Source organism: Pantherophis guttatus, chromosome 2, assembly GCF_059756535.1.
Source record: "Pantherophis guttatus breed Tessera chromosome 2, ASM5975653v1, whole genome shotgun sequence".
Taxonomy (NCBI): Eukaryota; Metazoa; Chordata; class Lepidosauria; order Squamata; family Colubridae; genus Pantherophis; species Pantherophis guttatus.
In genome coordinates, this window is record NC_142064.1 from 63941229 (window position 1) to 63959654 (window position 18426).

Consider the following 18426-nt stretch of genomic DNA (forward strand, 5'->3'; position numbering starts at 1 on the left):
AAGTATGAAGGCTATTGCTTAACGCATTGTAAGCCGCCCTGAGTCTCCGGAGAAGGGCGGCATATAAATCATATTAAAAAAAAAAAATTTCAGCAAAGTAATCATTGTGGACTGAAGAAAAAGACATTTGGGGAATAGATAGAGCCAATGAATTGCCCATTCCTATTCTAAACTATACTGAAAATTAACTAGTGTTTCTAGGGTTCCATGTTACGAGCAACATTGTTAGCTGAAAACAAAAATAAAAGCTTCTCTTTGTTTTACATCTTAAGAAGAGATTAAAATGCTTAAAATGTTTCTTAACCTTTACCATTCTAGTGGCAGCCAGATGTTTTTGACTAGTATTTGCAGAATTCTCAACCCAATTATTGTTGAACATAGCATATTTGTAGTGAGATAATCAATTTGTAGTGAAGTCCTTATGGCAAAGCTATAATGACACATTTTGGCAAGATACATCTCTCATGTGAATTGATTGTTCAACTTACATGGACAATAAGGTTAATCTAAAGCTACACTTACAGCTGCATTGGCTAAAGGTGACCTTAGCCAGTATTCTCCTCTATATGCAACCTGTTTCTTATTTTTAAAAAAACTTTTCCTTCTTGTCATTATCCTTTTTCTTCCACAAACAGAAATTTTATTATTCCCTCTAGGACAGGAGTGTCAAACTCAAGGCCCATGGGCGAGATCCAGCCCGCAGATGCTTAGATCCGCCCTGGAAACAGCGAAGGACCAGCCCGCAGTGCCTCTGCCAGTGAAAATAGAGTTCTGTTTTCACTGGCAGAGGGTTGCATGAGGCCATCAGGGCCAAAAATGGAGCTCACCCTGGCCATATTACCACCACCCCCAGCCCGCCAAGGTCAAATACAACCCTGATGTGGCCCTCAATAAATCGAGTTTGACACCCCTGCTCTAGGACATATATTTGTCTTATCTTAATATTGTAATACCAAAGCAGACCAAGGAAATGTCAATAAAATGTCTTGGGAACACTTTCCCCTTATAATACCATGGGCCAGCCTATGCATCAGTAACAAAAGTAATAGAAAATATTCTTTATTATGTCTGCACAATAGAAGAATATACAGCAAGATGCAGTGATCTTTTTTGAAAATACAGAAAAGATTTTTAGATTTTTCCATTAGATATTTATTATTCAATTCAATTATTCAATTTATATCCCGCCCTTCTCCTAGTGGACTATTGCAACTGATACTACAGTTTACATTTAGGTAGTGTCTATGGAATATTTAATTTCATTTGTTTACAGTATTACTGATTTTTATAATCATACATCAGCTAAAGACAGCCATTTTGTCTACATAAATTTCACCTGGGTAATGGGAAAAAAGGCAAATATGTTTATAAAAATATTTTATTTAAAGTTCTTTAGAATTTGATACTACTGACGTTGGTGGATATGTCTATATTAGTATTGATATGTTTGAATTATTTATATTGTAGCATATCTGTTTTAAAGGGATTTTAAACGGAATTAAAGAGATCTGATATGAGTTGATTAAAGCCCAAATATTTTTTTTAAAAAAACTGGAAATTCTTATAATTTATGTCTTATGTTTATTTTCTAAAAAAAAGAAAGTTTCTAAATCACAAACGTGCCAAATTCTTGTTAAGAGAAGACACAGGGAAATTATTAATGTACATTATCGCTATATACATAAATTATCGCTATATATATATATATATATACATATACATACATACACACATATATAGATATAAATAAACCCTCCAATAGCCAGTGGAATAGCTTGCACACTGTCACAACAATCTTGGATAGCTGATAGTCAAAACAACATTTCTTCCATCCTTTGCTTTCCTTTCTGCTCATCCAATATCCTCCTCTTTTCTAATGGATGAAATATTTCTATAGAAGTGAATTTTGTAAATGAATCAGCACATAGTTCCTTAGTAGCTATTTGTCCCTAAAGATAGAACTTTTAAAGTCACTTATGTAAGATCTTTAGCCTTTGCTATTATCTGACAGTGGAAATTACTTACATTAAAGAGCAAGATCAGTAAATCACATCTTTATTTAAAACAACATTCCAATATGTATCCAAAAATAGCTGGATATTTTCCAGTCATCATTCCTTCTAATACTAAACTTGGACAGTCCACTGCCATCTGTTTGGCAGCAAACTGTCTAACCATTTTGCTGAAAATGTCATTTGAACAACAGAAAAGGAAAATGAGTATGTATTGATTGGCTGCCATGTGCAGCTCTAGCAATTTATAATACACTCAAATGGGAGGAGGAATTTAGGTCAGGAGACAGATACATAATTAGCAAGAACAGAGTTGTTGGATTAGTTCAAAGGGCCTTTTAGTCAACTTAATCTTTTTATAGTGGTCAGTCAGAGGTCCATATGAAGACATGAGCTTCTGGAATTCCCATACATCCTCCAGCTTGCATTCCCTAACAACTAAAAGTGGATTATACCCAGTATCATTGCAATGGACACAATACCTTTGTAACTGAGTGTGTATATCTAGGTAGGAAAATATATATGGGAGGAGAGGTGCCTGGGTATACTGTATTATACCGTTTGGGGGGAGGATGCATACTGATTGGCAATCACTGATAACCAAAAAGTTTAAAAAATCCTTTGCACCTAATATAGGGGAAACATCATATTTGTCTTTTTCCAAATTCTTCTTGCTCTTGTATACAGTGATAGGTGGTCCACGGGGGGTCAGGAAAAGTTGGACACGACTTAGCAACTGAACAACAGTGATATATTCTACCAAGTGGCAACCAGCCGCAAGCTGAATCCAGCAATATAGTATGGAAGACAATATTTTAAGTCCCGACTGATAATTAAATTATCCCGCTTGTTCTAAGGTCATAAAGTGGGTCTTCACTTACATGTACTGTAGGTTAATATTTTTCAGGAAAGCTTGGCGTGAGACAAACTTCAAGCCTGAGTCCACCACAGTTCTGTAAAAGTACACAAGCACAAGTTACAATTACTGAGTGATGTATCATCCATTCATTTATTTATGGAGAGTATAGCATGTAACTCAAGGAATTTCAGAATAAATTGTTGTTCAAGAATTGTTATTTTATTTCTCAATTCAACAATCTGTGATGCCATGTGATAAAATTTTCAATTTGCTATAATTACTCATTATACTCAGCTTCATGAATTACATCCACAAATATACAGAGTTGAGTTGCTTCTTTTAAATGAAATAAATGAAGACAATGGCCTATGTAAGACTTCAGTACATTCCACTATAACGTTTACGCAAAGTGGGCAAAATATGTCATTTATAATACTAAATATACGTAATTAAAATATATACTTACAAATTTCTCAATCCAGTGTACAGTCCAACATCTATTTCATTTATGCTTTCTAAACCCCGCTGGTTTGCAATATAACTATTTAAAGGGACAAAAAAAAGAGGAAGAGATAAATGTTACTATGGTAGTATATTATTTTCTTATTTCTATAATAGGCATACAAATAGCAGTTGTCTGACTTGGAAATGGGAAAACAGAGAAATAAATTGTTCCTCCATTACAATATGATCTATCATATTGTAGGGCAGATCTGCAGAAACATATTAAGTATTATAATATGTTAAGAGGCCCTTTGCAAGATGGAAGCAGGTTAATTTGGGTATATTCTGGGAGTAATGGAGCAATTTGTAATAGATTGTTTGTAAATCAAGGATTCAGTATAGGGTTGCCACTGTGGAGACGTTTATGTAAAATCAATGGTGTATGGTTGTTGGTGGGTGGGTATGTGTAAAAGGGAAAGAGAGAGGGGGAGAGAGGGGGGAAGGGAGAGGGAGAGATAAGGATACAGAGAGAGAAATGACATTATTCAAGTTGGAGGTAAGGGGAATTCAGTCAAAAAGTTTAAAAACCACTATACAAGTAGTCCTCAATTTATGATCAGAACTGAGCCTAAATTTCTGTTGTTAAGTGAGACATTTGTAAAGTGAGTTTTGCCCTGTTTTATGACCTTTCTTACCTCAATTATTAAGTTATAATACCTGCAATTATTAAGTTAATGACAATGTTGTTAAGTGAATCTGGCTTCCCCATTGACTTTGCTTGTCAGAAGGGTTGCAAAAGGGGATCACATGACCCTGGGACACTGCAAAGGTCATAAATATGAATCAGTTGCCAAGCATCTGAATCCTGATCATGTGACCATGTGGATGCTGTAACAGTTGTAAGTATGAAAAAGGATCATGTCATTTTTTTCAGTGCCATTGTAACTCTGAACAGTCACTAAACAAATTGTTGTAAGTTGAGGACCACCTGTACTGGAATCTTAGTAGTCCAGTTCTGGCATTTTATACTATAATAGCTTTTATCTACTACTCTTTTGATACATTCTTTTTCTGTTACACAGAACAAATAACTAGTCAATAATAGTATATTCTTAAATTCTGTATACTACATGATGGAAGTAATGGAGAACAAACTGGTTTAGTCCCCATTTTAATATAATGTTTTTAATTTGCATACGCCAAACTAAATCAAGAATAAACAATGAAGTTATCATTTTAAGTTTTTCTGAACTGTTCAACATACCCCCTTAAAAAGAACGGGAAAATTTTTAAAAATATATAAAAAGAGAGAAAGGTACATAGAAGAAAAAATATCTAAAAATTCGTGAATAGAAGCAAACTATTTACATTTTGTAAAACTATGTAAAAAGCCTTAGGTAAAGCCAAATTGCCTGACAAAGTTTGGATAGAATTATACGTAAGATATACAGTATATAAGAAATTTGCTTTTTTGATATTGTGAATTCAAGGAAAGGAACTCAAGACTGAAAATGAGGTATCAAAATTTACATAATCAATCTATGAAAAATAATGACCAATAAATATACAGTAAAGGGAAGCATATATACCTTTGGAAGAACTGAAAGAGTAGCTTAGGGACAGAGCTTCATGGAGAAAATCTATCTACGTGGTCAGAAAGAGTCAATGCCAACTTAGTGGTCAATAGCATGTAAATAAATTAGTTAGGATTTATGTATTTATCACTGGAGACAGTAGTAGAAACTGTGAGAATTACAGTAGTCAAGTCTTAATATAATAAGAATAAAAATAAAAATATTCTACTCATGATTACATGGATAAATAAAATAAATAAATAAATAAATAAATAAATATGATCATGCAGGTTTTCTTGCAATAATATAGAAAGGAGATTGGGGATATTTTAAACTCATTATTTAGTTTAAATAGTCCTTACAAGCATGAGTATATTAGGTGTTTGGTACTGAAGAATTTGTGGCAACAGATAGAACAGCAACTAATTGATTCAATATTGGGAAAGGATATACAGGTAGTCCTCAACTTACAACCCCACTTGAGCCCAAAAGTTCTGATGTTAACTGAGACATTTGTTAAATGAGTTTTACCCCATTTTACGACTTTTGTTGCCACCGTTGTAAAGTCAATCACTGCCGTTGATAAGTTAGTAACCTGGTTGTTAAGTGAATCGGGCTTCCCCATTGACTTTGGTTGTCAGAAGGTCGCAAAAGGGGATCACATGAGCTTGGGACACACCAACGGTCATAACTATGAACTGGTTGCCAAGCATCTGAATTTTGATCACATGATCATGGGGCTGCTGCAAAGGTCGTAACTGTGAAAAATAGTCCTGTCACTTTTTTCAGTGCCATTGTAACTTTGAACAGTCACTAAATGAATTGTTGTAAGTTGAGGACTACCTGTACCAGGGTTGTTTGCTGTCAGCTTATTTGCCTGATTTATTAAAAAATATAGCACAAGAAATATTTAACTAAAATAAGTAGAAATTAAGATTAATAACCATAGATATGCTGATAATACAATTTGCATGGCTAGAGTACAGTAAAGAAAATTTAAGGAAGCTCATGCTGAAAAAAAAAAGAGCCTGCAAGACTAGCCTTCTCTTTAGCATTAAATATTAAAAAGAACGCTAAGATTATGTGAGTAGCAATGCCAAACCAAAGCCAACAGACTGAGAACTTGAAACAATAGTAGACTTTATCTTTTTGACCAAAATTTAGTTTTTAAATCACAAGACTGATGACTGTAGTCATGAAACAAACAGACCTTTGCTACCTAAAAGAAAGTTTGTGACAGGTCTGCACAAAATATTAAAATGCAGAAATGTTATATTGATAACAAAAATGGGTATTATCAAGGCTGTAGGTTTTCCAATTGTAGCACTTGGCTGTGAAAGCTGGATCCTTAGAAAGGCTGAAGGAAAGAAAATCAATGCCTTTGAATTGTGTGGCACTGCAGAAAATGGTGGAAAAAGACTTTGAACTGCAGCAAGAACAAAACATTGAATATTAGATGAAGGAAACCAGATTATTCATTGGAAGCTTCAGTTGAGATATTTTGGACACATAATGTGAAGTCAAGAGTTATTGGAGAATACCTTGATGCCTGGAAAAATCGAAGGCAATCAAGAAACTGACAGAAGATAAGATGGCGAGATACAATCACTGACATCATGAACAAGAGTTTCTTAGAACTCAAAGGAGCTGATTCCTGACAGACTGACCTTGCCAAGTGATATCCAGTGGGACTCAGAGAATTGGAAGCAACTGAAGGAAAAATAAAATTGTATTGGCTGCCTTGCTTAAACGACTAGATATTCAACTTTTTTCTAATAGCTATGCTTCTGGTATGTACTTATTATTTATATATTGAAATGCATTTAAAGAAATCTACTTCATTGTATTGGCTTCTGATGTTATGTAAGTCCACCAAATAGACTGTACAACATACTATTCCTCAAATCATGTTTTATCTTCAGATGTTCCGGCATAAATTAGGATGGTATACATGAATGGTCATTATTCGGTGCCATGAATATCATAGACATCATGTAATAATGAAACATAGCAAGAGGCTGAACAAGAAAGCAGTAGAAAAATAAACAAAAATAAAACAGAAATTACAAGAGAGAGGTTTTTTTCACAATGGTTTGCTCATAATCTCCCCTTGCATGGTGTCAAAATCAAATCCTTCAGAAACTTGGGTGCTCATTAAGGGTGTCCTGCCCCAGTCCACAAGCACATGCATGCTGTAAGGAGTTAGATGTGTTTATTCACACAACTACCCTTGGGCATCCCCCAAGTTCCCACTGTGCATGCAAAAGTGTTACGGGCCGTCCTCTTTAAGTCTTTTCCAAGTCCCGGCCAATAGTGGCCTAGTCCGAACGAGCAAGGCAAGATGTTCTATTTAATTCACAACACCTAAGAGTAGCCCTAGTCTCATCAGCTCACAGCTCCCCACAGTTCAGGCAAGGCAGAGGCAAAGGCAAACATGACTCCAATGAGTTAAAGCCAGACGAAGACAAATATGATGTCACTGAGTTGAAGCAGGACAAAGGACAACTCCCAACAGGTCCAAGGCACAATGAAGAACAAAAGGGTTCCAAACATTCACAGTGAGTTGGAGTATTAGTTCCTCCAATACCAATCAAGTTCAAAATCCTACTTAAGTAGGCACCAACCAGTGCACTTCATTAAGAGCGGCAAGGCTATCTCCTCATGATTAATCTCACTGATCTCTACTGCGCCTCTCTCCACTGGGCCTTGCACATCCTTGGATTGGGAAGAGGCGGCAACTCCTTCTTGTCCACACTGTGACTGGTTGCAGCTGCATATCCTCTCTGGATTGCGCAACCAGTTGTTCTTCTGACCCTTCTCTCCCAGATTCCTCCAACATTCTAGGGATTTCTTCACCACAATCACCCTATTCCACTGCTACTTTGTCTTGCCTCTGGCACAGACCCTTCCATCTTTCCCTGATGCTCCCTGTACTCCTTCTAGGATAGCTCCGAAACCAGCTCTCCTCCTCATCCAAGCTAGAGTCTGAGGGAACCACCGCAAAGAGCCACAGCAAAACTAATGGAATAATACTACAGACTCTCGTCATGCACTGGATCACATAACTGCAAATCTCACACTGAGCTTTGAAGTATATTTACAAAAATACATAGAGAGAAAAAGAAAGAAAAAAGGAGAGTACTTTCATCCAGAGTACTTTGTCTATTTGTTGCCAGCCTCTCTGAAATAAGTAAAACATTGTAATTAAAATTCAGAGGGATGTGTTACTCTAGATGTATTCCAGATGCACTCTGCTAGTTGTTTTCAAAACAGTATTCCAAGAAACCTTGGTTTCCTTGGAAGCTTATCAACTGTACCCCAACCAAAAGATCAGCAATGGCATGATCCCTCACATGAAAAAACAGTTTGGGATGATTTACCAATTCCAATGGGTATTTTGGAAGCTGCAGTCACAAAACATCTGGAGCATTCCAGGTTGGGGAAAAGTTATTTTAGGATTTATTCTTAGTTGATGCAAAGTGACAAGAAGGATTAACAGGTTTGGCCAGAGTTCTTTATGAACTGAATGTGCTCCAGGTTCTTCTAACACAGAGGGTTTTTGAGGCCAGAGATTTAATAGCAAATAAACTCATTGCAGAAGATATTCCCTGAAAGCGCACAGTTTCAAAGTTAGTGACCTAGGCAATACATGTAGGATCATAAGGATTGAATCAGTCTAGCATTTTGTCTCCCACAGTGTCCAGTGTCCAACTAATTGCCACTGATATCCACACAAGAAACATGTCCCTATGCCACTGTTATTCCCTGGCAACTGGCATGCTACCCCACCCCATCTAACATGGACTCTTCGCTATTTAATATACTTGATCTTCATGATTTTTACCTAAGCCCTTTTGAATACCATCTTAGTGCAGGTAGTCCTTGATTTACGACCACAATTAAGCCCAACATTTCTGTTGTTAAGCAAGAAAAAAATAGATACCCCTTTTATTCCAGTTGCTGAAAGAAACTGCAAGCCATAAAAATGAACTTTTGTTGATACTATAGAAGGAATTGAGTTTTTTTCCCAGTAGATCCTAGTTCCCATTCCAAATACCTAAGGCCATTTTCAACAGGTGGCTTGAATGATATTGTGTTATATGAGATTGAGTGTTGCTAATACAGGTAGTCCTCAATTTATGACCACAATTGAGCCCAAACTTTCTGTTGCTAAATGAAACATTTGTTAAATGAGTTTTGCCCCATTTTATGACCTTTCTTGCCACAGTTGTTAAGTGAATCCCTCCAGTTATTAAGTTAATGACACAGTTGTTAAGCGAATCTGGCTTCCTCATTGACTTAGCTTGTCAGAAGGTCGCAATAGGTGATCACATAACCCTGTGATGACACTGCAATTGTCATAAATATGAACCAATTGCCAAGCGTCAGAATTTTGATCATGTGACCATGGAGATGTTGTAATGGTCATAAGTATAAAAAATGATCATAAGTCACTTTTTTCCAGTACCTTTGTAACTTTAAATGGCCACTAAATGAACTGTTGTAAGTCGAGGACTACCTGTAACCATCATATGTATTATGGCAATTAACTCTTCAGATCAATTATGCACCATAAAGATGTTCTTTTGTCACTCCTGGCTGCATGACTGTAACTTTGTTGCTTGTATCCTTACAATATTGATATTGATTGTTTCCTGATTGCTTATTTGTACTCTGTGACTATCATTAAATGTTACACCTTATGATTCTTGACAAATGTATCTTGTCTTTTTACACTGTTTGTACACTGAGAGCATACTGTATGCACCAAAGACAAATTCCTTGTGTGTCTTAATCACACGTGGCCAATAAAGAATTCTATTTTATTCAGGTATGCTCTCACCTCCACCAAACTAAAGAACTACAAATATTTTAGCCTTTTTTCATACAAAACTCAAGGCCCTTCTTCATTTCAGTTCCCTTTTAAAACTTTTTATATTATTTTCAAATGTGCTGAGGAGAACTTTATGTTCACATTACATATACTTGTGTAATGGCATCAGAATATTATTTGATTGTCTATTTGCTATAACACTCTATATTTTCTAATCTAAATGTTTATAATAAAATACTAGGTAAAATTCACTGTCATGAAACTATCAAAATAAAAATGTATTAAAATGTTTTAAATTAATTTTAAAAATCAAGCTTCAGCATGCATGACAGGTTGGGGAGGGAGCCTTTCAGAAAGACTTAATGTATCTTAATTAATTCACTATAAGTCTGCCTGGAATTTACTCTTACTGTTTATAAGATTGTTTTTATCCCTGATTAGCATTAAAGATGCCTTTCTGAAAACAGCATGTTCTCACTTTTCTGATTTGCCAACTATGTTGAGTTTGACAGCATCTTGCTCATAAAGAAAATAAAAGCTATGAAAACAGTCTGAAAGTCAGACGGAATGTATTTTGTAAACACCCTAGAGTTGGGATTTCTTTTTAAGGGAGACAGCCTTAATAAATCTAATAAATAACAAAATAAATAAATAATGAAGCAAATCTATTTAAAGCACACACACCCTATATATCTTTTGAAAGTGGAAATATGGTTTACAGTGGTTCTCACCTACCAGTAGGCAGACAATTGCATTCTGCATAACTCCAGTTTCTAGGTTATCTTCAAGGGCAGCCTTTAATGTGCCCTGCAGTCATTCAAGCTCCATGAATCCAAGCCTCATATCCATGAGGGCATGTGTTCTTGTTGCCATGTTGTCCTGCCCTAAATAGGGCCACAAATGGCACACCAGACATTGCTGTAGAAAGCTACCCTGTCCATGGATTTCACCTCCAAGTCACAGATCTGCACCTTCATCAGGAGTGCAATCCAGTGGTGGGTTGCCCCCGGTTCGGTAGTAAAACCGGCGGGAGGCCCCACCCACTGCCCCGGATGTCATCATCAGTGATCTGTGCATGCGCAGAAGCAAGGTGCGCACATGAGCGAAGCGAGTGCGTGCACGTAATCCCATTGCGAACCAGTAGTAAAGGTAAATAGAACCTACCTCTGGTGCAATCCTGTCTAGAATTAAACTATACCAACAGTGTACCATATGCATTTTAGACAAAAAGCAACCCAGATTAGGCTTTGACTTCTTTCTTTCCACACTATTCTTACGGCTCCAGGCCTAAGTTAAGAATTTTATCACATCTATAGCTTGACTGGGTAATGCTTGAAAAATTGTACTAAGGAAAGAACTTGTAGATAAAACAATTTTCTCTACTAGTACATCAATTCTAGCCTAAAGCCATGTATAATTTGTGTGAGAAACTGTGGGGAGGCTGAAATAAACAATATAGACATAGAAGACGAGTCTATCAGCAGCTTATTTTATAAATTTCAACACAATCCAAGTAGCCAGAAATAGGAAAAAAGCATTTCAAATCATTCAAAGAGACTTCTCCTTACTGAATTCACTATAAAGGAGGGCTGGAAATGCTTATAATTGCTAAGATTCTCTATTTACTCTAAGGCTAGCATTAAATATACTTTATTGAAGTCTGTGTAGTTTTTGTTTACTTGATCTTGCCCAGCTGTATAAGGCTTGACTATTTGTTAGGGAATCAGCAGGGCTACCCCCTACTATCGCAGGCCACCGGCCCGTAATTTCTTCCAGGAGGGCCCCAGTCAGAGACCTTACTCACAAGGTTCCTTTCGTCCCCAAGATAGAGGTTCCTACAGGGATAAATTTAAAATCCCTGAACACTCATTTAGTGTACCGCAAGTTCAGGATGAGTACGCTCAAATCTATCCTGGAGGGAATAAGGCCCGGGGACTTCCTAGCCTCAATCGACCTCTCCGAGGCATACCTTCATATACCCATAGAGCCAGCTCACCGGCGGTTCCTCAGGTTCAGCTACGCGGGGCGCCACCTACAATACCGGGCCCTTCCATTTGGCCTGGCATCGGCCCCACGCAGTTTCACCAAAATTCTGGCAGCCTTGGTAGCTCACCTGCGGTCCATACCGATTCGCATTCAGGCTTATCTGGACGATATTTTAATACAAGCCTCGTCCTTAGACAGAGCCAGAACCAATGTATTTCTCACACTGCAAATATTACAGAATCATGGGTTTCTAGTCAACGAGCCCAAGAGTCAATTGGTCCCTCAACAGCGCATAAATCATCTAGGTGCAGTCATAGACACGCAGGTGGGACGGGTGTTCCTCTCCCAGGAGAGGAAAGACAGCCTCAGGTCTCTGATTCGGCATCTGTTACAAGAGCCGACAGCTCCCAAGCTAGAATTGTCCCGTCTCCTCATGCACAGACATAGTTCCCTGGGCCCGGCTTCATGCCCGCAGCCTTCAATGGCTGCTACTCCCCTATCAGCGGGCAAAGACAGCGGCCTCCAAATCCAAGATCAGGGTCCCCCTGTCAGTACGCCGGTCTTTGCACTGGTGGCTATCCCCGGCTCTGGACAACGGATGCGTCTTCTTGGACATACATCCACTGATTCTGACTACAGACGCCAGTCTGACGGGCTGGGGCGCGCACCTGGGTTCCCAGGTCGCTCAGGGGCGATGGTCCCCGACAGAAGCAAGGTCAAGTATCAACCTTCTGGAACTCAGGGCCATTCGCTTAGCTCTTCTGGCCTTTCATCAGATGGTGCAGGGACAACACTTACTAGTACTTACAGACAATGTGTCGGCAAAGGCACATGTCAATCGCCAAGGGGGGACGAGGTCCAAGACCTTGATGCAGGAGGCTCTTCTTCTCGGGAGGTGGGCGGAATCTCACCTTCAATCCCTCAAGGCGGATCACATCGCGGGGAAGGACAACCTTCAGGCGGACTATCTCAGCCGCACCACGATAGACGCATCAGAATGGCGCCTCAGCCCCGCTCTGTTTCAGGACATCTGTCTCCGGTTCGGCCAGCCACAGGTAGACCTCCTTGCATCCCCAGAGAACGCACAGCTACGCCGATTCTTCACGCGCTATCCATCGCGGGGGGCAGAGGACACAAACGCTCTCCGTTGCCCCTGGCCCCAGGAGCTACTCTATGCGTTCCCGCCGATCCCATTGATCCCGCGGGTCCTTCGCAGAATTGTAGCCGAGAGAGCGGACGTGGTCTTCATCGCTCCTTATTGGCCAAGAAGGCCATGGTTCTCCGACCTCGTAGCCCTCTCAACGACGGACCCTTGGCGACTACCTCCGGAGAAAGTGTCCCTCAGTCAAGGGACAATCCTACACCCAGAGCCCCAGTGGCTCAACCTAACCGCTTGGCGCTTGAAGGGCTCCTCTTGAGGGAAGCAAGGTACTCAGAAGATGTCATCCGGGTTATGCAGGCTGACAAAAAGGAGTCCACCATCAGACTCTACAACATCACGTGGAAGGTATTTATTTCGTGGTGCTCTGCGCGCGAAATTAACCCTTTGTCAGCTTCTGTTCCGCAGGTGTTGGAGTTTCTCCATGATGGCTACACCAAGGGTCTGGCACATAATACCCTCAAGCGGCATGTTGCAGCTCTCGCCACGGTGTTGTCTCCCAGGGACGGCGTACCTCTGTCTCATCACCTTTCCATCCGGAGGTTCCTACGTGGGGTACGAAATCTGCGCCCACCCGTGGTACACCGCTATCCCACATGGGACTTGCCACACGTATTGTCAGCCTTGACAGGTCCACCCTTCGAACCTCTCCGGACTGCCTCCCTTAGATTTCTAACCATGAAAGTGGCCTTCCTGGTGGCCGTGACTTCGGCTCGCCGCATTTCTGAACTGGCAGCTCTATCTGTCAGACCAGATTTATGTGTGATACACTCAGATAGGGTAATTCTTAGACTGGACCCGGCATTCGTGCCAAAAATTAACTCACGGTTCCATCGCGAACAGGAAGTTATCCTGCCTAATTTTTGTCCAAATCCATCTCACCCACTAGAACGCAAATGGCGGACCCTTGATGTTCGCAGGGCTTTAAAAATATATATATCTCGGACCGCATCCTCAAGACGCTCCGAAGCCCTATTTATTTCCTTCCAACCCTCATCTTTGGGATCCAAAGTTTCTTCAGTCACCATAGGGCGTTGGATCCGAGCTTGCATTTCCAAAGCTTATGACTCACGATCTCTTCCCATTCCATGTCATATTACAGCTCACTCCACACGGAGTGCAGCTACTACCGCTGCTTGGGCCACGCAGGCCTCCCTCGAGGAAATTTGCCGGGCAGCTACCTGGGCCTCTCCTGTTCCATTCATCAAGCACTACCGTTTGGACACCTTTGCCTCCGCCGAGGCAGCCTTCGGAAGGAGAGTCCTCCAACAGGTTCACCTGGCACCTCGACATCGACCTTCGCAGACCTCCCGCCCGACGAATTAACAAGCTTGGGTATGTCCCACTTCTGACCCACTCTGCATCCCAGTGGGAGAAGAGGCGTTGGACTTACCGTGAACGCTCTTTCTCCAGGGGATGCGGAGTGGGTCAGCCCCTCCCGTCTGCGATTTCTCTTGTATTTTCTAGGCTTGAGACTGTTTTGCAGATCTGCCTTCGTCGAAACAAACTGGAAGGAAGGGAGGCCTGAGTAGGCGTGGCCAAGTTTATCCGACTCAGTGATTGGCCAGACGGGCTGGATCATCCCACTTCTGACCCACTCCGCATCCCCTGGAGAAAGAGCGTTCACGGTAAGTCCAACGCCTCATTTGTGTGAGAAACTGTGGGGAGGCTGAAATAAACAATATAGACATAGAAGACGAGTCTATCAGCAGCTTATTTTATAAATTTCAACACAATCCAAGTAGCCAGAAATAGGAAAAAAGCATTTCAAATCATTCAAAGAGACTTCTCCTTACTGAATTCACTATAAAGGAGGGCTGGAAATGCTTATAATTGCTAAGATTCTCTATTTACTCTAAGGCTAGCATTAAATATACTTTATTGAAGTCTGTGTAGTTTTTGTTTACTTGATCTTGCCCAGCTCTATAAGGCTTGACTATTTGTTAGGGAATCATCTATGGAAAATAACAATAATGCCAAGGTTTCTATAACTATGACATATCTCACCGAGCAATATATATGTTATGTGTACCATGGATGGGAAGAGCCAAATAACATCATATAAAACACTAGTAAAGCCTCATCTATAATACCATGGGCAGTTATGGATGTCCATGTTGAAAAAAATCCTACAAAATAAAATAGAAGCAACCAGAGATCTGAGTACGATAGAATACAAAGATCAACTCACTTATTGATTACACACCAAAACTGACCAAACTAATTCCAAACAAAGGAAGCATCACATCAATACTACCATGCCTGGATTTCTTCAAGCCTTCCTCTTTCCAGGTGCTTGGCAAGGTACCAATGGAGGATTATCTTGCTTTGGTTTTTTTAATTAAAAACTGAAGCTCTTTCCGTCGCAACCTGAAAACGTGGCTGTTTCGTTTGGCTGGCCTGGACTGATGTGGTTTTAATTTTTAACTTGTTAGTCTTAATTGCACTTTTAACTGTTAAATTATGAGATTTGGATTTAATTTCTTTTTAACTTTTTCATTAGATGTTTTTTACTGTTGTGAGCCGCCCTGAGTCCGGCTGGAGATAGGGCGGCATATAAATCTCAATAATAATAATAATAATAATAATAATAATAATGATGATGATGATGATGATGATGATGATGATGATGTGGATGGAAAGGTTTAAGTCCTCAAACTGAACAAAAATCTGGATTTCGCACACATTAAAATTAGCAACATCATTCACATACTGCACAGTTAATATAAAGTGTCCTTCAACCTTAAAAGTTAAAGTTTCTACTTAAACTGGAAATGTAAGGGTTAACATATAACAACCTGGACAAAAATAACAACACTACAGTATGGGGAAAAGTTTGCTGTATTTAAATTAGAAGTTAGAATAATTATTGCGTAAACAATAAATTAAAGATATATATTTAAAGGATTCCAACATTATTTATCTTACTATTAGATTTACTTCCTGCCTTTATTTGTACTACTAAAAAGAATGTAGATAATACTCCTGCCTGTTTTTTTTTTTATTGAAAAAGTTTTTCAAATACAGATTTTTTCTCCCCCCCCTCCCTTTTTTTATAACAACTTCCCTGTGAGGTGGGTTGGGTTGTGAAAGAGTGATTGGCCCAAAGTCACTTAGCTGGTTTTTATTAGAACAGGGGTGTCAAATTCATATTGTCATGGCGGTGTCACGTGACGTATCAGGACTTTTTTCCTTTCGCTAAACCGGATGTGGGTGTGGCCAGCACATGACGCATCCAGCCCACAGGCCAGGAGTTTGACAGCCCTGCATCAGAGCCTTGATAAGGAATCTATAGACCAGGGGTGTCAAACTCAAGGCCCGCAGGCCGGATCTGGCCCACGGGGTGCTTAGATCTGTCCCATGGGGCCGCCCTGGAAACAGTGGAGGACCGGCCCGCGGTGCCTCTGCCAGCGAAAACGGAGCTTGGGAGGGCTGCAGGCAGCCCTCCCAAGCTCTGTTTTCGCTGGCAGAGGGTTGCAGGAAACCATTGCAGCCTAAAACAGAGCTCTGGAGGGCTGCGGGTGGCCCTCCCAAGCTCCGTTTTTGCTGGCAGAGCACTCAGGCCACCACAGGCAACCCCAATACAAGTAAGGTCAAGTTGGACACATCCACCCTGGCCACGCCCACCCTGGGCCCCCAAGATCAAACACAGCCCTGATGTGGCCCTCAATGAAATTGAGTTTGGCACCCCTGCTATAGACTATCAGGTGTTGTTCAAACAAAACTTACAGTAGCCCATGGTAGTTAACCTCAAATTAATAACTTCACAGCTATAGTTTATATCATCATTTCGTCCTGTGCACAGCACGCTGGGCAGCAAGTGTTTTTTGGCATATAGTTTATATATAGGATATTATTTAGCCAACCAGACACATTCTAAATAAAAGATTGAATAACATAGTTGGGAGGCTTTTCCTAGACATTCAAAATTGGTGAGCGTCATGGAGCATGAACTGTGGTTATAATATGAAATTAAATTGGTCTTTGCCCAGCCCAGGAATGAATTTGCCTGAATAAAGTGAGAGCTGCTGCTACTTTGTGAGCATTTTGATATAAAACTTCCACTTTAGCTGCATCTCACTAGGGGATGGATGAAGAGCAGCAAAATTCTCTGAATATAATCTTGTCAGAAAGAGATTTAAGAACAAATCTTATCTGACCAAAAGCTTTTTCACAACTACTTTGCCTTGATGTTGCTTATCAAACATTAATATTCTAAAAGCTTTGGCTTTACAGTGGCTTTCTGAGCACAATTGTGAGAAATTCAGTATGTTTTTCTGCTCTCAGAAATGGCTTTTATTTAACTGAATCATCTTTCTAAGTTAGGCAAAAATCATTCTAACACAAGGAGGGCAGATTACTGAAGCCATGTGGTAGAACATGGTGTTCCTTTAATATACTACAGTAAATGAAAACAACCTGAGACATCTAAAGTTCTTTCAACCACTCCAGTCATTAGATCCCCCAATTATTTTGGTCATTAACAAAGCCCAGCATGTTGATATATTTGTTTTCCTCTTTATCTGCACTATGTGATTGGTATCTAATGATCTTGTCTTCTATCCATTTCATAGTCTACTTGAAAGCTGAGGTCCCTAAAGTATTGAACTCTGATAATATAACACAGTACCGGGGAGTCTCAGATCAGGGGTGAAATGATCCCGGTTCGGACCGGATCACCCGATCTGGTAGCGATGGCTGCGGGTGGTTCAGAGAACCGGTAGCAAAAATCCCTGAGCACCCCCCCCCCCCACCATACCCAGCTGAGCCGCATGATCATCAGACACTTTTTTTTTTACTTTTAAAAGCATTTTTTCTACAACCTCTTCCGATGAAAAAATGCTTTTAAAAGTAAAAAAAAAAAAAGGCTGATGATCACGTGGCTCAGCTGGGATCATCAGAGGCTTTTCAAAGCATTTTTTTCTGCAACCTCTTGGCTGAAGAGGTGATAAAAAAAATGCTTTGAAAAGTCTCTGACGATCCCAGCTGAGTTCCCTGATTGGCAGAGAGGCATTTTTTAAAAAGCCTCTCTTGACGATCCCAGCTAATTTCCGGATCGGCAGAGAGGCTTTTCAAAGCATTAGAAAAAATGCTTTGAAAAGTTTTTTGTTTAAAAAAAACTTTTACCCCCCACCCACCCACCAAGCCACGCCCACAGAACCAATAGTAACAGATTTTACATTTCACCCCTGTCTCCGATCAATATACAATACTAGCATTTTTAAAACGTACACCTGCACATGCATATTATTCATAACATTAAAAATCCAGAACTGCCAAAGGCAAAGTATGAATCAGGGACCACTATCATCTAAGATTGGCATATAGTTTATGAACACTGGAGGAGAGGGGGAGAATTTTCTTACAGTAGCATGATTTAGAATTTGTTAACTTTTATTGTTAATTTTTTCTATTTCAATCTCAGATTATGCTAGTGAAAATCCTAAAATTGCTCCCAATCCTAAAAGGCCTCCCAATTCTAATATATGATTACATTATTAAGACAATTTTTGAAATAACTATTACATTCAGAAGATTCAAGGCAGGATTGGGTTCCA

The 18426-nt window shown here is 39.8% G+C and overlaps 1 protein-coding gene across 16 annotated transcripts in view; it reads right to left on the reverse strand.

The window, feature by feature from the left end:
- The window catches only part of NTRK2 (neurotrophic receptor tyrosine kinase 2), a 208126-nt gene that overhangs the window by 177181 nt on the left and 12519 nt on the right, over positions 1 to 18426 (reverse strand). For all 16 annotated transcript variants that reach the window (XM_034410144.3, XM_034410142.3, XM_087886078.1 and 13 more), the window contains 2 exons: positions 3338 to 3412; positions 2894 to 2965 (listed from right to left, as the gene is read on the reverse strand). In XM_034410144.3, coding sequence (XP_034266035.1) covers positions 2894 to 2965; positions 3338 to 3412 — 147 coding nt within the window. The remainder of the gene's footprint in view (positions 1 to 2893; positions 2966 to 3337; positions 3413 to 18426) is intronic.